Source organism: Eptesicus fuscus, chromosome 21, assembly GCF_027574615.1.
Source record: "Eptesicus fuscus isolate TK198812 chromosome 21, DD_ASM_mEF_20220401, whole genome shotgun sequence".
NCBI lineage: Eukaryota > Metazoa > Chordata > Mammalia > Chiroptera > Vespertilionidae > Eptesicus > Eptesicus fuscus.
Window position 1 is genome coordinate 42,467,720 of NC_072493.1, and position 18,792 is coordinate 42,486,511.

Here is an 18,792-nt window from a genome sequence, read left to right on the forward strand (position 1 = left end):
GCCCTCGGTCCTGCTCGTGTCTGTGCCGCGCCAGCGCCTGGAGTGGCCGGGGGCGGGGAGAAACGCAACAAGGTCACCTCAGGGGTCACCACGTGGGTCCCTACCACCTCCGGGACCCTCCATCTGGGTGCCACCGTGGTAGCTACACATTAGAAGTGGGGACAGGACAGGGACATAGCTCCTCCCATTAGCCGTGGAGGGGGGCACGCGGTATCCCGCTGCGCAGTTGAGGAAGTTCAAGTTCAGAGAGCGCGCTAAGCATCAGGGTCAACATTGGGACCAGCCCTGTTGCTGACACCAAAGCCCAAGCTCTTTCACCCACTCCAGTGACAAGGGACCCAACTTCGTGGCTGGGGTCAGGAGGGGAGATCCTGACCTTCAAATATTTGGAGGCTTGCTGGGGAAGAGGAAGTGGTTTTATTCTAGAATCCCAAGCTTATGGAGGACTCACACCAGGCCACAAAACGCTCCTGTCTGTAGGACCAAAAAGGTCACCCCCTGGGTGAAGCAGCCGTTAAGTGCATAGTGGGGGGAGGGGCCGTGTCTAGGAGGGGAGCACCCACACTCGGTGCCCACACTCGCCACCAGGGGCCTAGAGCAGCGCTGTCCCATTGAATATGGGGCATGGAATTTTTAAAAATATATTTTTATTGATTTCAGAGAAGAAGGGAGAGGAGAGATAGGAACATCAATGATGAAAGAGAATCATTGATCGGCTGCCTCCTGCACGCCTCCCACTGGGGATCAAGCCCACAACCCCAGGCAGATGCCCTAGCCACGAATCGAACCGTGATCTCTTGGTTCATAGGTCGACACTCAACCACTGAGCAACACCGGCCAGGCAGGGCATGGAATTTTAAAAAGTAGAACAAAACAAGTGAAATTAATTTTCATATATTTTATTTAACCCAGTATATCCAAAATATTATTTCAACATGTCATCAGTATAAAAAAAATGATCCGATTATCTTACATTCTCTCATACCAAGTTTTCGAAATCCTTTGCATATTTTACATCAATTTGGACCCGGCACATTTCAAGTGCTAATGGTCACGTGTTGCTGACGGCCGCCACATTGGACCACGCAGCTAGAACCTTCTGGGTTTTCTAGAACAATCGGACATTATGCGCATTTTTTTAACGTTATGCAGGCCAAACAAAACACACTCACAGAGAGTCACGGGGGCCTGCCGAGCATTCATTTACAAGCTGGACAAAGGGATGTGAGTTGTGGGGGGTCAAACGTGGGCTCCATGGTCACTTCGTGGGGTTTCCTACGTGGCAGGCCCCGTGCTCCGTTCTGGGGGTACAGAATAGGACAGTCCCCGTGGGCATGGGGAGAAATGGCAGAGGTGGCGTGGAGGGCGGCGCTGTGACGGGGGTGGGGAGGGTGCGAGCTCTAGTCCTCATTCTGTGGCTAGCTGGCCAAGCCGGGACGTCTCACCTAGCTTATCCGGCCCGATCCGTGTTGGCCGGAAAGCTAGGGACTGGGACCCACGAGAGCGATGGCTTTCCAACCGCACGCATTCCAAGAGGCGCCGCTCCCAGCCCCAAGCCCACCCTCGCAGCCCTGTTCCCGCTTCCCACATCACCTTATCTACCAGGCTTCTGGGCAACATCCCTCTAAACAGGAGGCCCCTGGGCTTAAAAGAAAGAAAAACATAAATAGCTGGAACACCCCACAGCAGTGACTAAACCCAGGCTCCAGCATGAGGACGCTGGGCACAAACCCGCCTCTGCCACTCGCCCTCCAAGCCTCGGTTTCCTCCTCCAGGGCCCCCTTCAGGGGTGCGGAGGGCCCGGGGGCTCCTCCACGGAACCCACGTGGCCTGGCGCTAGCAAAACGCTCAGGAAGGGCCGGCTACCGCCTCCGGAAGCTTCCAGAGCCATCCTCCGGAGACCTGGGGGCGGTGAGGGGTCTCAGCAGACGTCCAGGGAGTCTGAAACCGGGGGCCCAGCCCCCAAAGCTTCCCAGGGCCAGGCAGGGGAGGCCAAGGAAGGAAACAGGCCAGGTGTCAAGCCCCACAGGAGGGAGGCGGGGAAACTACCTCCCTTTCCTTCTCACTCCACAAACACAACCAGAAAACAACACGGCAGGCCCGCAGTGACACAAGGACCCTCCGCCAAGCCCTGGGACGGGCAGAGAGCACCCACCCACATTCAGCCCAGCCACCTGCTGCCGCCCGAGAGGGGGACCAGCCACTGTCACGCTGATGGGTGTTTTTTTCAAGAGAAGCCAGAAATTCAGATTTTCATGCGAAACTCTGGTTTTTAAAGACTGGCAACTGATTCCTTTTTTTTGGGGGGGGGGGGGGGGGAAGAAACAGAATGGCGCAATAAAACACCAGATGAGGGTGGGACGGGGCTGCCTGGTGGTGACCCTGAGCTTCGGGAGAACAGCCAGGGAGGTTCTGTGCTGCGACAGGAGGAATCTTCGGGGGATTTTTCTCCAAAGCATCTTCCCCCGTGGCACCGTGAGGACTCGGGGTACAGCTCAGAGTCTCAGGAAACCCAGTTTCTCGTCTTCCTGCTCCTCCCAGGCCTCGGCCGCCTGCGGACGGTCAACGGGACAAAACAGAAGCAGACGGGGGCTGGGGCGGGACCCCACAAACGCCAGAGAGAGGGCAAGGAGTAGCAAAAGAGAGGCATAATTTTCCTCGGTTTATTTCAAGAGAACAAAGAAATCAACCATCGTTCTGTACAAAAACATGGTGGCAGTCACGGCGACCCTGGAGCCAGCCCCCTAAATGCCCGAAAAACGAGGACGAGACTAAAAACCCCAAACTCTGGGGAAAATTATGAAAAATCAGGGCAGACCATTCCTCCCCTCCTCCTTTCCCCAGCCCAGAAGTTGGGGGGCAGGGGCTGTGTCCTGGGTGGGAGGTGGGAGGTCGGGAAGGCCGTGCAGGCAGATTTAGTGTTTGGCAAACAGTGGGGCTGGGGGTAGGATCCGGAAGGGAGCTAAGGGGCTTGGGAGAGAGAAAAGCTCTCCCACCCTGCACCCCGCCCCCCAATACAGGATACTTGGAGCGGTTTATAAAAATCGGGGCCAGAAAGTAGAAGAGAAAGGAGTCATCAGAATCAAAAACTAAATCGTGGAAAGATTTTTTTTTTTCTTCTCTAAAAGGCAAAAAACTACAAACAGCCCAGGTCCTGAGCTCCCCAAGTCTTGGGTCCTCCACCACCCCCTGAAACCCGGCAGGAGGAAGATGGGGAGTGGGGAAAAGTTGGTTCTTAAAAAAAGTCACCCCTGGACAGGAAGGCTCTTCGTCTCCCATCACCTTCCTCGGCCTCCCTCCGCTGTCAGGGAGAGGGACGGCGCGGACCAGGGCTACGCCGGCAAACTCAGCTTCTTCCCCTTCAGAACTGCGAGGAGAGAGAGGGGCGGGCATCACCGCGGGGCCGCTCGGAGGGACGCCCTCCCACACCCAGAGCCAGACACTGGGCTGGACAGAGAGGCCAGGAGGGCTGGCCCCGGACCCCGGATTATAAACTGGGGAAACGGGCCTGAATCACTTCGGGGTGGGGTGCAGGGACCCTAGTCTCATCCTAGAGGCTGAGCAGTGAGGCGAGAGGAGGCCCCATTTCTGCTAGTGGTGGGTCCTCCTCTCCCAGCCTTGGAGGACTCTGGCTGGAGGCCTTGGCTCATCTGGAAAGGGAGCTGGGGTCAGAGGGCGTGGCGGGGCTGGCCGGGGAGACCAGCCGGGACCCCGAGGGTCCCAGGGCTGCCTCCAGGCCTCTGTGCTCCTGCCCCACCCCCCTCCTTCACACCGACTGAGGCCTGATTCCTCAGGTCTCTGCTTTCATCACCATCTCCAGCAAGAGGCCGCCCCTGAGGCACCCCCCATGTAAAGTGGCCCCTCGCCCTCCACAGCTGCTCACACCCTGGTTTCCTTCTGCTGTAGCTCTCCACGCTCCTTGCAATCATCGCTCTTTACCTGTTCATTCACCATCTCCCCCAACTAGAATTATAAGGCGGGGCAAGGGGAGGGATGGGGAGGGCCTTGTCCATCCTTTTCCTACTGTTACACAGAAAGTGCTCAATAAATTTCTTGGTTGAATGAAATGAATGAATGAATGAATTGATCAATCAATCAATCAATCAATGTTCATGGGCCTGAGTTCCCTGAGGGTGAGATGGAGATCAATGAACAAAGAGGAGGCCCTCCTTTCTCTAAGCACTGCTGGGCCTGGGGACATGGGAATTTGTGAGACCGAAATCCTATGGATCTGGGATCTCAGGCAGGCAGAGGGCTTAAGACAAATTGCAAGAGAGGAAAAGTCAGAGGCCACACCCTCTCTCTGTCCTGTCTCCTCTTCCCCAAATGCTCCCGGGCTGGGAGGGGGGCCACCTGGTCTCCGTGTGGTCCCAGCAGGAAGCACCTCTGTGTGGGAAGGCGGCCCCTACTGCCTCGCTATCTCCCCTCAGAGATGTGGGGGCCCAAGAGCAACTCCTTGGTCCTTAGGGAGGCCAGGGCTGGAAGGCTGAATGCCTAGAAGGGCGGCGCGCCTGGGACCCTAGGGCCTGGGAGCGGAAGCCGTCCCTCCCCTGAGCGAGTGATACAGGGCTGGGGCGATGGAGGGTGAGAGCTGGGGAGGGAGCAGGGCCCCCCCGGCGGGCCCCCACCCGGCTACCTTTGGTGATGTAGAGGTAGAAGAAATCGCAGTAGAGGACTGTCTGGACCAGGCCGGCCACGATGGCGATGAGATCAAAGAAGCCCTCGAAGTAATAGCGCCAGATCCAGTTGAAGAGATAGAGCGTGCGGTAGACGCCCAGCGCGAACAGGTAGTGGCTGGTGATGGTCTCCGCCTCGCCCGTCTTGCTCACCATGAAGAGCTGCGGCAGGATGGCCACTGACTCCAGGTAGATGGAGAAGGTCCAGAGGATCTGCAGGGGCGGCAGGGCGGGGGCAGAGCGGGAGGGAACACAGGTGCAGACAGGGATGGGGGAGAGAGAACGGACAGCAATGCCTACCGGCACGTCCTCTGTGCCAGACAGCGCCCTGCCCGCGCCCTGCCCACGCCACGTGTATTCTCATTTCATCCTCAACTACCCCGTGATGGAGCTGCTGTTGGGAGCAGCCCGTCAGTGGCAGAGCGGGACCCGGAGCAGTTCCGCGTCGGTGCGCATGAGCATTTGACAGTTATGCCTCTCCAAAGGCAGACCAGGGTGCACCTCGGCTCTGAGACTTCCCTTCTATGAGACTTTGGGCGAGAGACCCAGATTCTCCGAGCCTCCGCCTATCTCTAAAATGAAGATGATTTTTCCTGCCCCTGTAGGGGCGACATTCTATGTACAATCTTTAGGGACAGTACTCAGACCGTGTCACTCCCTGGCTTAAAACCATCCAGTAGCTTGCCGGGCCAGCATGGCTCAGAACAGAGCGTCAACCTATGCACCAGGAGGTCACGGTTTGATTCCCAGTCAGGGCACATGCCCGGGTTGCGGGCTCAATCCCCTCCCAGTAGGAGGCGTGCCAGAGGCAGCCAATGGATGATTCTCTCATCATTGATGTTTCTATCTCTCCCTCTCCCTTCCTCTCTGAAATCAATAAAAATATATTTAAGAAAACAACAACCCATCCAGTAGTTACTTCTTATCACAACCAGAATAAAATCCAAATCTAACCAGGTCTTCAAGGCCCTCCCCGATCCAGCCTCAGCTCCTGCCGCTTCCCGAGATCTCTGGGCTGCAGCCAGGCCCTCCAACAAGCAGGCTCCTTCCCGCCCCAGGACCTTTGCACTTGCTATTCCCTCAGCTCTGCCTCTTCCGCCTCCTTCCAGGCTCAGCTCATCAGTCACCTCCTGGGAGAGGCCTTCCCTGACCATCGTCCCCCCCAGGACTGTCACATCACCCATCTTATCTTTCCTGGCAGCGCTGACCAGAATGTGAGTCATGAGGCTCAGATCCTTCATCTTGTTCACCCCATGACCCACCCCTGGCACAATGCCTGGCACATATCCGATGCCTGGATGAACGGGTGAGCGAATGGGAATCAGCTCCACGTGCTTGTCGTGGGCCACCATTTAGGGAGCAGTGACAGTCACCACTCGTGAGCAGGACAGGGCACCCTGGGAGGGGGACGAAGAACCTGCAGACATCTGTCAGCCCCCTTTCCGTCCTCGCAACCTGACGGTCCACCTGGGGTCACGTGTGATCCGCAGACACACTGAGACCTCCCCGCAGAGAAGGAGGCCAGGGGGCAGGGATGGCTCCTCCTCGGCTGTTTCGGTTTGTGGGAGGGAAGCGGGGGACGTCAGGACGTATTCCTAACAACATGTGCTCACAGCGCATTCAGCATGAGGCACTGCTCCCCGAACCTGGCAGGTATTAACGGATACTGCCTTCACCCTATGAGGTAAGTCCGATTCTTATGCCCATTATACAGATGAGACTGAGGCCCAAGGCTGCTCAGCGAAAATGTGAGCAGAGCCGAAACCGGTTTGGCTCAGTGGATAGAGCGTCGGCCTGCGGACTCAAGGGTCCCAGGTTCGATTCCGGTCAAGGGCATGTACCTTGGTTGCGGGTACATCCCCAGTAGAGGGTGTGCAAGAGGCAGCTGAATGATGTTTCTCTCTCATCGATGTTTCTAACTCTCTATCCCTCTCTCTTCCTCTCTGTAAAAAATCAATAAAATATTTTTAAAAAATAATAATAAAAAATAAATAAAATGTGAGCAGAGCTCAGACAGTGTTGCTCAGTGGTTGCGCGTCGACTCATGAACCAGGAGGTCACGGTTCGATTCTGGTCAGGGCACATGCTGGGTTGCGGGCTCGATCCCCAATGTGGGGCGTGCAGGAGGCAGCCGATCAGATCAGGGATTCTCTCCCATCATTGGTGTTTCTAACTCTCTCTCCCTCTCCCTTCCTCTCTGAAATCAATAAAAATGGTAACTTTGGCCAAAAAAAATATATTTTTTTAATTAAATAAATAAAATGTGGGGAGATTCCTCTCCAGGCAGCTGGACTCCTAGGTTTGCTCCTATAATCACTCAGAATCCTCCAGCAAGGCCCGCACAGTCAGCTTAGTGAGAGGCTTAGAAAGGTTACAATTAAATGGGTGCACACCCCATTGTTAGCCCTTGGGACTAGAATCATAACATAGGGGGAAATGGGAGGTCACGTTCTTACCATGTTTATTTTTATCTATTCACGACGTCTGAATTTTTATTTATTTATTTTTTAATATATTTTATTGATTTTTTACAGAGAGGAAGGTAGAGGGATAGAGAGCTAGAAACATCGACGAGAGAGAACCATCAACCAGCTGCCTCCTGCACCCCCCACCCCCCCCCCCACACACCGGGGATGTGCCCGCAACCAATGCACATGCCCTTGACCGGAATCGAACCTGGGACCCTTCAGTCCGCAGACTGACGCTCTATCCGCTGAGCCAAGCCGGTTTCGGCGACGTCTGAATTTTTAAAGAATATAATTTAAAAATCATTTTTGAGCATGCAGGAGGACTTGGCTTTAAATCCTGTAAGCTCTCTCCTGAGCCTCACCTTAGCTCTCCAAAAAAATGGGGATGAGGATGCCCGCTTTCCCAGGTGGCTGAGAGGTCAGACTGGATGATGGCATATTTAGAATGGCCAGCATGGAGCTGGACACACAGTGAGTGCCAATACTTTGCACAAGTGAACTCCCCCCTCTGAATGAAACAAACGAACAAAAAAACTGGCCTAACACTTGGGGGGTGGGATGAGGGCATGCGACAGGAGGTAGGGGAGGCTGGGGGAAGGTCAATGGGGAAAAAAAGGAGATATATGTACTACTATATGTAATACTTTAAACAATAAAATAAAATTGCCGAAACCTGCAGACTCAAAGGTCCCGGGTTCGATTCCGGTCAAGGGCATGAACCTTGGTTGTGGGCACATCCCCAGTAGGGGGTGTGCAAGAGGCAGCTGATCGATGTATCTCTCTCATCGATGTTTCTAACTCTCTATCCCTCTCTCTTCCTCTATGTAAAAAATCAATAAAATAAAATAAAAAGATACCTTATTTAAAAAAAACAAAACAGCACAAACAATAAAATAAAATTTAAAAAAAAACTGGCCTGGATTCTGATCTGGCCTCTTCTACCTAGAGCAAGCCCCACTGAGCCTACCAGACTCAGTCTTCTCCTCTGCGAAATGGGCGCAGGTTGCGTGAGTGCTCTCAGCAAGGTGGTAATGATGTGTTTGCAAAGTCCAGGGCCTACAGCCAAGCCCAGCGTTCCTACCACAGCACTGTGCCGCCTCCCTCTGACATTTCTGGGGCCTGTGGGCCAAAGTCACCCTCTGTCCCATTTGTCTGGCTTGCAGGGTACTTTAGAAATCTATTTTGAATCTGTAGCCAAATTTTTAAAGCGAGATCTCACAGGAAAACTCCTGAATTGTGGCCTCTGTTGAAAGCATCAGCCCCTCCGGCCACTCGGGCCAGCTTCCTCCAAGGCAGGAGTGAGGCTGGGAGAGGCCGGGCTGCTCTGAATTTGATGCCTGCCAGGCCTCCGAGGCCAGGAGAGCACAGACTAACACACGCCCTCCCAAAACTCTCCCAGGAATTTGCACAGGTGCCACCAAAATGCCACGGAATCAAAGCGTGATGGCGAACGTTTAGGAGTACAATATCAACCTGGTACCAAATATTTCAGTCACTGAAGAAACATTAACACAGAACTTCCTACCTAGTGCCAGACACTGTGCTCTACCGACACCATTAGAACCTCTGAAGTAGGAACTGATCATCCCCATTTTACAGACAAGGAAACTGAGGCCCAGAGAAACTGACTTGCCCAAAGTCCCGCGGCTGCTAAGTGGGCTTCGAATCCCCGTTCTCTGGTTCTGGAGTCCATGTGTTTCACCGCTAGGCGATGCAGTATACTCTCAGCAAATCCTCACATGACCTGATAACTTGATAAATCCGAAAACTGAGGCACGGAGAGGTCAAGGCACATGCCCAAGGTCACGCTAATAGAAAGCTGCCGATCTGGAATCCCAACCCAAGTAGCCCAGCTCCTGAGCCCCCGTTCCCAATGTCTGAGCTGTTCACTAGGCTGCTGACCTTGGACGAGTCAGCTAGACTCCTTAAGCCTCGGTTTCCTCATCTGTACAACGAGGCCCCTGGAAAAGTAATGGGTGAATGTACACGGAGTACTTAGAGCAGCATCCGGCACACAGTGAGTGCTGCTGCTGTTGGGTTAACATCATCCGATTCCAGAGCCCACGCGCTGAACTTAGTCCTAAAATAAGGAAGTTTGAGCAAATCTCGCAGAAGGAAACCTTTGAGGGACCACTGTCCACAGCTGTTCTGCCACAGCACCCCCCCCCCAACTCCCCCTACAGGGCCCTCCCAGGCAGCCTACCTCTAGCGGGGTAAAGTCGTGGTTGACCAGGAATGCCAGGATAGCTGTGGGCACCACGAGAAACTCCACCCGGAACGTGTCGTGGTTCCCGTCGTAAGTGGCTTTGAACTTGCTGTAAATCATCCAGACCGTGGTGAAGGAGCAGGCGATATAGACCACCTGTGGCGGGGGATGAGGAGGGTGCTTCAGCTCGCAGCTCCTGCACCCCCAATAGGCTCGGGCCCAGGAGCCTGGAACCCCAGCCCCTTCCCCCTCAGACCCAAGAATCTCAGCCCCTGTCACCTCCCCCCTCGAATCCAGAAGTCGGGGCCCAGGCTCCCGCTCAGGAGGGCCCAGCGGGTGGGGCAGAGCCTTACCTTCATGCATGTGTTGTAGAGGGAGATGTAGTTGGTGAACAGGTCCAGGTAGCGGGCAGTGAAGACCACCGCAAACAGGACCTGGCTCTTCCCTGAAATCCCTGCGGTGCAGAGAGAGTGGGGGGCGTCGGGGTGGGCTGCTCAGGAACACCCCCAGGCCGGCGCCTGGGCCGAGCCTGGAGCAGCTCTGGAGTGCAGCCGTCCCTGGAGGCCTGCCCTGTCCGCCCCGCCGGAGCAGAGCCCTTTCCCGGCCCACAGCCAGGGGGCAGCCGGGCCCCAGAGCTACTCCAGCCCGAGGCTCCGTCCCGAGCTAGGCCTCACGGCCACCCCCGGCCCCCTCAGGGTCCTCCCGAGTCCAGGCTCCAGGCGGGGCCTCGGGAGAACCCCACTTGACCTCAGCGCCCCCAGAACCGGCCGCCTCCCTCCCGCTCGCTTCCTGGCCGCCAGGGTCCACGTCACCAACTCCCAGCCACCTCCCTGCGGGCCACGGCTCCCCGAACCCGGGGCCGCCCACAGTGGGGCAGGGGGAGGCTGCATTGGGTGCCTGGAGCCACCCCCACCAAACTGCACGCACCCCCCAGTCTGGGGGAGGGAGCTGACCCCCCGGTGACCCGGGACCTGGAAGGGGGGATCCCCAGCAGGCGGGAGGGGGAGGGACCCGGCCCCCTATTGCCTCCAAACCCGTCCCCGCGTCCTGGAATGTCCCCCGCGCGGCCCCCCTCCCGCTCCCGTGGGCGTCTCACCGGCACACGAGCGGGACTTCCAGATTTTGAGCAAGAGCAAAATGATGGCTAGAAGGTGGGAGAGGTCTCCCAGGAATCGGAAGAGATTCATGGCTGGGGGGGCTCTGGCAGGGCTGGAGGGGGGCTGCCCCCCGGGGCTGCTGTTCCGGCCGGGCGGCTGGGCTGGCGGACGGGAGAGGGGCCCTGGGTGGGCTCCGCTCCTGGAGGGGGGCTCTGGGAGGGGGAGCCGAGGCGGGAGCGGGCGGCGGAGCCGGAGCTGGGAAGAGGGACGAGGGCGGGAGGGGGAGGGTCCGGGCGAGGAGGCCCCACCCCGGAGGGCGGAGTCCCGGCTCTCTGGCGCCCCCTACCCGCACCAGCCGGCTGGCAGGGATTGCACCCCCAAGGCCGCCTCGTGGATAGGTGCGGGGTCTCTCTCCCGGATCTGAAACTCCCAAATCTGGCACCTGCTCCCCTAGGCAGTCTGTACTCAGCCCCTGCCCTTGACAGCGATTAGGGAGGCTGACCTCTGAGCTTTAACAATCCTAGACGGAGACCCAGAGGCTGGCTTTTCATGGGCCTCAAGTTCAAATCCACCCAAAGGACAAGAAAGCGGCCCCCAGCACCTCCCTCAAACCCAGGAGTAGGGAACCCCAGCCCCGCTCCCAGGACTCAGGAGTCCAGGCCCCCAGCCCCGCTTCCTTAGGGTCCCACCTCAACCATCTTGTGTTACGAGCACCCTAGACCCAGGAATCTAGGGGCACAATTCCTGCCCCCCTCTGAGACCCACAAATGCAGGCCCCAGTCTCTTCTTTTCAAGAACATAAGCGTTCACCCCTGCTCTCCCAGACCCTGGAGTCAGCAGCAGCCCACAGCCCTGGCTCCAGCCCCAACTCCAGAATTGCCCCTCACACACACACACACACACACACACACACACACTTTCGCTCTCTCTCTCTCTCTCTCTCTCTCTCTCTCTCTCTCTCTCTCCTGGCCTCTGCCACACACACACACTTTCTCTCTCTCTCTCTCTCTCTCTCTCTCTCTCTCTCTCTCCTGGCCTCTGCCCTCAGGATCCCAGTTGGTACTTCACCCCCACACCTTATGGAGGTGCTGGGCCCAGACTCTCTAGCAGGAGGGCGGGGTGAGAGCTGGGCAGCTGGCCTCAGAGGGGACCTGCCAGGCTGTGTCTACTAGGGGGTAGATCCTGCTTTCCTCTGATGTTTGAGTACCCACAGGTGATGCAGGCCTAGGCCCCTCAATAAAAGAAGGGGTACAGAGGTATGGTTTCCTCAGAGGGATGGGTAGACATCCATGAGCCTTGGACCAGTGGACCCCTGAGAGGGTCAAGTTGTCTGAGTGCTTAAAAGGGACTCAGGCCAGGAGGAGGGGGCCTAAATTACTGGGTACCATTGGAGAAGGGAACCAGGGGCCTGGACTCCTGGGTCTGAGGGAGGAGGGGCTGGGGACCTGGACCCCTGGATCTGAGGGAGGAGGGGCTGGGGGCCTAGACTCTGGGGTCTGAGGGAGGAGGGGACTGGGGGCCTGGACTCCTGGGTCTGAGGGAGGAGGGGACTGGGGACCTGGACTCCTGGATCAAAGGGAGGAGGGGCTGGGGACCTGGACTCCTGGGTCCGAGGGAGGAGGGGCTGGAGACCTGGATTCCTGGGTCTGAGGGAGGAGGGGACAGGGGGTCTGGACTCTTGGATCTAAGGGAGGAGGGGTTGGGGACCTGGACTCCTGGGTCTGAGGGAGGAAGGGCTGGGGGCCTGGACTCCTGGGTCTGAGGGAGGAGGGGCTGGGGGCCTGGACCCCTGGGTCTGAGGGAGGAGGGGCTGGGGGCCTGGACCCCTGGCTCTGAGGGAGGAGGGGCTGGGGGCCTGGACTCCTGGGTCTGAGGGAAGAGGGGCCTGGGGGCCTGGACCCCTGAGTCTGAGGGAGGAGGGGCTGGGGGCCTGGACCCCTGGGTCTGAGGGAAGAAGACGCCAGGTACCTGGAGTCCTAGGTCTGGGCAAGGGGACTGGAGGCCTGGACTTTTGGGTCCTGAGGGAGGAGAGGCCTGGGGACTTGAATTTCAGGGGCTGAGAGAGGAGGGGACGGGGAGCCTGGACTCCTGGCTCCATGGAGACCGACTTTGCAGGCCTGGCCTTCTGCATCCATACCAGCCGAGAGCTGGGTCCTGGCATGTCGGTGCCAAAGTCAGGGAATGGCCTCCTGCTTCTCCAGCCTCAAAGTGGGAGGGAGCCGGGCCCTGAAGTCGGGGTCCCAAGCTGATATCTCAGCGCCAGATTCTGAGTCCCTGCCTCCCCCCCTCCCCCCCCCGCCCCTCCTCCCTTTTTCTCTGCGGCCCCTCACTCTCTTGTCCCGGGAGGAAGGCAGAGGCTAGAAGCTGGGGTGGGGGGCAGCCCCCTGCCCCCTGCCCCCGCCCTGGCAGGAGGAGGGGTCCCCAGGGAGGCCAAGAGGGGGGACTGTGCATCTCCCGGCAGGGGCAGACGGGGACTGAATATTAATCGCATCCCGAGTGAGTGTGTGTGTGAGAACAGAGCGAGTGTGCGGGTCCCTCCCGCTCCGGCTCCTCCAAGCCGCGGCCGCGGCCGCCGCCACCCTCCGCCCGCCCGCAGCCTCCCTCGGCCGCCGGCCCCGGTCCCCAGCTGCGGGGTGCTGGCCTGGGCGGGTCCGCCCGGCCCCCAGGGGTCTCTCGTGCATCGGCTCTCCGCCGGGTGAGGATCTGTGGGTCCGGGTGTCGGCTGGGCTGGCGGAGGGGGGGTGTGTCTGTAAGGGCTGCGGCGGCGGGAGGGAGGGAGGGAGGGAGGGAAGGAGGGTCTGTCTGTCTGTACCGACCCTGAGCCGCCTGCGGGGGGTGTCGTGGGCCCCCCCGTTGCCTCCCACCAGCCCCCAAACCCGAGTGGATGGTGTGTACCTGGGCTCTGTGCCTCCTGCCTGCGTCCGGCCGGGCGTCTGGCGTCCCTGGCTGCCTGTGTCCCGCTGTCTGTCGCACAGCCCCTGACGGCGCGGCGGCCGGACCCCCGTGCGTGTGTGTGTGTGTGTGTGTGTGTGTGTGTGTGTGTGTGTGCGCCCCTCGAGCTCCGGGTGAGGCAGGGAATCCCGGGGAGGGGAGGCTGTGTGTGCCTCTGCCTGGGCTTCAGAGTGGGGGCGCCAGGGGGCGGGGGTCTGGAGGCGGCCGAGCGGAGAAGGGCGAGCGGTTCCCCAGACACGCAGCCTCCCGCCCCTCGCACCCCCACACACGCCGGCCGCCGGCTTCAGAGGTGACCCAGACAGACAGACAGGCAGGCAGACAGACACAGACACGTTGTGGGGGGGGGGGGGGCTGAGGGCACAAAGGAGGGGGTGCGAATGAGCCAAGGAGAGGCGGGACTGGACACATGGACAGGGGGGAGGAGCCGGGGCTGAGGCAGCGGAGGGGGGCACCCCGGGTGGGCGGAGGGGGATCCCCACGGGGTCCGGGCGGCGAGAGGACACCCCGACAGCCTCCGCAATGTCCGGGGCCCAACTTCCAGCGCAACATGTGTAGCGGCGTCCTCGCCTAGCCGGGGTGGCCGCAACCTTGGGGGACAGACAGGGCAGGACGGACCTGGGCAGAGGGAGAGCCGAGCCGGGGACAATCCGAGGTCCCCGCCGCCGCCGCCGCCGCCCCGGGGCCTGCCCCCCGCGGCTCCCGAGCCCTCCGCGGAATCTTCGGGTCGCTGGACTCCGGGTTCCGGTCTTAGCCCCCCGCATTCCCCACAACAGATCAGGGTCATGAAAAGGTAAGTCCGGGGTCGGAGATGCAGGGGTGGGGGTGGGGACGTGGACCCCCAGATCTAGGGCAGGGAAAGTTGGCCCTCGGGCCTCAGGGAAGGAGGGGGTTGGATAGTGGTCTTTGCCCCCACACCCCCACACCCCAGCTCCCTTGTCCCTTGGGGACTCTTCTCTGTCCTCTCTCTCCAAGTCCCTTTTTCCTGATCTCTACACCTCAGACTTCCTAACCCCCCCCCAATTTCTGACACTTTGCTCCCTCTCCCCAGCCCCACCTACCTGACACCCCTTTTGCTGTCCTCCATCTCCCCTTCCCTCCGCACACCCTGTCCGCATCCCTCTCCCCCCTCGCCGGCCTGTCCCTCTCCCTCTCTCCTCCCGCTCTCCCCTCCCTTCTCAGAGCTATGAGTCTGCTATTAATACCCCTGCCAAGGACCTTGAGGGCGTCCGGGCCCGGCACCCCTCACCCCAGGCTGCCGCCCCCTCCTCAAGGTTCCCGAGTGCCCTCCCAGCCTCTGGGCACGGGGTCGGGGAGGGGAGAGGATGGGGCTGTAGGTGCGGGAACGGGAGGGAAGCCGTCTGCAGCACGACGCGAGGGAGGGCGGGCTGTTGATCCAAGTGGCCTCTCCTCTCTTCTGTGATGGATTTGGGGGGGGAGGTGATGGAGATAGGGGCGCCCCAGGAATCTCGGGCACCTTCCTCCTCCTCCTCAGCTGGGGTCAGGCTATGCTCTATACAGGACGAGCTGGGCAACTGGGGAGCCTGGAGCTGGGGTGCCCAGGATGTGGGGGGACTGATAGGATTTGAGATGAAAGGGGGTCCTTAAGGGAGGAGAGGGCTATGGGCCTGGACGCCTGGTTCCCGGGCGCGGAGGAGGCTGGGTGGGCGCCTGGACCCCTGAGCCCAGGCCGGAGGGAGCCGGGCCTCCTGGGTCCCGGGAAAGGACGGGGCTGAGCGCCCCACTCCTGGGTCCTGGCAGGAGGGAGCCCAGGCCAGGACTCCCGAGCCTGTTGGAGAAGTTGGAGGGGAGGGCTTCTTGTCCGCGGGAGGAGGGGACTCCCCAGTCCCTGACGGGGCTGTGGGCAGGACTCTGTGGCCTCATGGGGGTGGGAGTGGGGCCTGGGGAGGTGGAGATTGGGGGCCTGGACAGCATGACCCCTGTGGGGGCAGCTTCTGGGGGTTGGGCCTCCAGAGTCCCCTGAGCCTGGGGATACCGCTTCTTGGCCCCCCAGGGGTGGGAGACTGCCCTCTGAACCCACAGGGGAGCGGACTGAGCATCCAGGCTCCTCAGAAGGGCGGGGCTGGAGCTGCCCTCCTGGGCCTCAGCGGGGAGCAGGACCCTGGGGCCAGGCAGGGCTGGGGGGTAGGTCTGAGAGGCAGGGGAGGGGCTGAGGGGCGAGCAGCCACCAGGAACGGAGGAGAGCGAAGTGTTAACCCCACGGGGGCCAGGCCACAGCTGTGGGTTATTTTGGGGTAGGGGTGGGGGCTATTCTGAGCACTGATTGAGCCAGCTGCTTGGGGAAGGGCAGAGGAGAGGAGGGACATGGGGAGCTAGGATTTGGGAGGGACAGGCATGCTAGGAGCCCCCACCCCCCTTCCTGGGAAGACAGTGGCCCAGGACCTCTGGGCAGGTGGGTGAGGTGGGGGTGGGGGCCTCTGGGCAGGGGAGGGGGTTGTGGGCCTCTCCCCCACTCTAGCTATCAGTGGGGTAGACAGGCCTGTGCTACCATGGCAACCGGACAGGAGCCTGATTGACAACCAAGATAGAACCCTCCCCTGTCTGGACCCTCACCCCTGCAGGCAGCCCCTAGTGCGGGCTGTAATTCCTCTCTGGGAACCAGGCGTCCAGGCCCCCCAGTGCCCGCCTCCCTCGGACCCAGAAGCCAGGAGTCTGGGCTCCTAGCCCGCCCGCCCCAGGCGGCTAGCATTCAACAGGGGACACAGGCAGAGACGCTGTATTTCCTCTCATTTACAAAATTGCTCTGGGCTGGGAGCCAGGGACCCCCTGTCCCCCAGCTCTCCACAGCTGTGCCCGCCCCCCCCCCGCCCCCCAGCCCCACAGCCACCCTGGGCCATGATTCTTTCTAGCTCTCCCTGAGAATGGGGGAAGGAGGACAGGGGCAGCATTAAGGGGACCAAAAGTGGGCTAGGGGCTGGGTGAGGGGTGAGGTCAGGGGGCATTCTCTCCTTAGGATGCCCCACTAATTTTTTTTTCTCTTTCTCTTCCCCCCACACACCTGACCCCTTTTCCCTTTCTCATCTTTGTCTTCCTTTATTTTTGATCCCTCCTGCCACTCGCCTTCCTGGCCTTCCTTTCATGTCTGTGCTGGGCACCTCCCTGGCGGGGGTCTTGATCTCTGCCTTGCCTCGCTATTTCTGTCTTCCTGTTTTCTGTCTGCTCCGCCCGCCTCCTCCCTCAACCTCTGCTTCTGCCTGCTTCTCCATCACTTGTGTGTGCCCGTCCCTGGGTGGCTGTGGGGTCTCTGTCTCCCTCCCTGTCTTCCCATCTTCCTCTCTCTGCCCAACTTTCTCATCTCTCTCATCTCCCCTGCCTTCCTCCGTCCATCTGCATCTGTCCTGGGCTCCCTAATATTCCTTCAATATTTGTCACTCCGTCTTATCTCTCCACCTCATCTCCCCGTCTCGCACTGAGCCCCTCTGTCCCTGACCTTCCATCTCTCTCCTTGTTTCTGTCGCGCTCTCTCCGGGATTGTCTCTCTATGGTTGGCATCTCTCTTCCCATCTCCCTGGCTCTCTTTCTGCTCCCATTTTGATCCCATCTCTGTGGGTCTGTTTCCCGTCTGTCCTGTCTCGTGATCCCTCCCCATCCGCACCTCGTCTCTCTTCCCTGTCCCCATCCCCCGGCTGTCCCCGGGTCTTTCCCTGTCTCTGTCTCCCCCATCTTCCTCCTATCTCTGCATCTCTCCCTCCCTCTGTCTCACCTTCGTGTCTCTCTTTCTGTATCTCGTCTCCCTGTCTCTGTCTTCCCACCGCCCTGTCTCTCTGATTTGTGTCTTTTTTTCTGCTCTTGGTGTCTCCCCGTCTCTCTGTGCCCCCCTCCTTGCTCCCGGTTCCCTCCTCGGCCCGGGAGCTCAGAGGCCGCCCGGCGGGGCCCGCAGGCGATGCGCGGAGCCGGTGGCCCCGGCGGCCCTCGGGGCCCCGCTAAGATGCTGCTGCTGCTGGCGCTGGCCTGCGCCAGCCCGTTCCCGGAGGAGGCGCCGGGGCCGGGCGGGGCCGGCGGGCCCGGCGGGGGCGCCGGCGGGGCGCGGCCGCTCAACGTGGCGCTCGTGTTCTCGGGGCCCGCGTACGCTACGGAGGCGGCCCGCTTGGGCCCGTCCGTGGCGGCGGCCGTGCGCAGCCCGGGCCTGGACGTGCGGCCGGTGGCGCTGGTGCTCAACGGCTCGGACCCGCGCAGCCTCGTGCTGCAGCTCTGCGACCTGCTGTCGGGGCTGCGCGTGCACGGCGTCGTCTTCGAGGACGACTCCCGCGCGCCCGCCGTCGCGCCCATCCTCGACTTCCTCTCGGCACAGACCTCGCTGCCCATCGTGGCCGTGCACGGCGGCGCCGCGCTCGTGCTCACGCCCAAGGTGCGCGCGACCTGGGGGCGGGGCCAGCTGCGGGGCGGGGCGGGGCCAGTCGTGGGCGGGGCCGCGGAGGGGCGGGGCTTGGGGCAGGGCCCGTCTGAAGGGTCAGCTTCTGGGACCAGTGAGGGCCAGATGGTAGTCGGTGAGGGGTGGGGCTACCCTGGAGGGGCGTGGTCTATAGGGTGAGCGTGGGGCGGTGGGGGGCCTGCCTGGGGACTCATCTAGAAGTAGGGTGTGAGAGAGGTCAGTATTGGGGGTGGGGGGTGGTTGAGGATTCTACAGAAAAGGTGAGACAAGGGAGGGGGTTGGATCTGGGGAAGGGGCGGGACCGGCCAGGAAGGGGCGGGACGGAACGAAAAGAGACCAGCCTGACGTGGCAAGACCTGGAGGAGGGGTGGGATCTGGAATCAGTGAGGGAGGAGTCACTTGGAAAGGAATGGGGTTCAGAAAGGGCTGAGGTCTAGTGAGGAGGCGGGAGCCAGGAAGGCAGGGACAGGGACCAGGAAAGACAGGTGTATGAGGTACTGAGGGACAGGGAGGCCTGGCTGAGCATGGGGTCTAGAGATTTATGGAGAAGGACGGAGCCATCGGTGGAAGGAGTATGAGGAAGGGAGGAGTCCGCAGTGAGAAGTGGGCTGCGGAGGTAGAGTCTTGGAGCCCGTGGGTGGGTTTTAGGGTGTGGGCAGTCAGTGAGGGGGCAGGGCTCCCCGGTGAGAGGTGAGTAGGGAGTCGTGCCTAGAGAGGAAGCCAGTCCTGGGAATGGGCTTGGGGCAGGGCCTACCCAGCTATAAGGTGTGGAAAGCGAGAATCCGGAAGCTGGGCCTGGGAGGATGAAGGCCCAGCCACTGAGAGATCCTAACCAGGAGTCTGCGGGAGAGGCTGGGGCAGAGGCTAGAGCGGGCTGTGGCCTGGAGCGGGGCCTGCTTCCCCAGGGCACAGGAGGGGCCAGCTGCAGTGAATTCCTGGTAGCGAAGGTCAGAATCGAAACTAGCCTAGTGTGCAGACGGAGAAGGAAAGGGGTCATCTGCTA

General features: G+C 60.3%; 2 protein-coding genes across 2 annotated transcripts in view; one reads left to right on the forward strand and one right to left on the reverse strand.

Annotated features, from left to right (window-relative positions):
• Positions 1 to 2,633: 2,633 nt before the first annotated feature.
• Positions 2,634 to 10,712, reverse strand: KDELR1 (KDEL endoplasmic reticulum protein retention receptor 1). Its single transcript, XM_008154409.3, has 5 exons — positions 10,447 to 10,712; positions 9,704 to 9,804; positions 9,348 to 9,506; positions 4,637 to 4,889; positions 2,634 to 3,367 (listed from the first exon to the last, which is right to left on the reverse strand). Exons 1-5 carry the CDS (start codon positions 10,535 to 10,537, stop codon positions 3,333 to 3,335), a joined length of 639 nt encoding a protein of 212 aa, XP_008152631.1. The 5' UTR covers positions 10,538 to 10,712; the 3' UTR covers positions 2,634 to 3,332.
• Positions 10,713 to 17,300: 6,588 nt separating this feature from the next.
• GRIN2D (glutamate ionotropic receptor NMDA type subunit 2D) overlaps positions 17,301 to 18,792 on the forward strand; it is a 36,993-nt gene continuing 35,501 nt past the window's right edge. The window contains exon 1 of the mRNA XM_054710683.1: positions 17,301 to 17,765. Coding sequence (XP_054566658.1) covers positions 17,301 to 17,765 — 465 coding nt within the window. The remainder of the gene's footprint in view (positions 17,766 to 18,792) is intronic.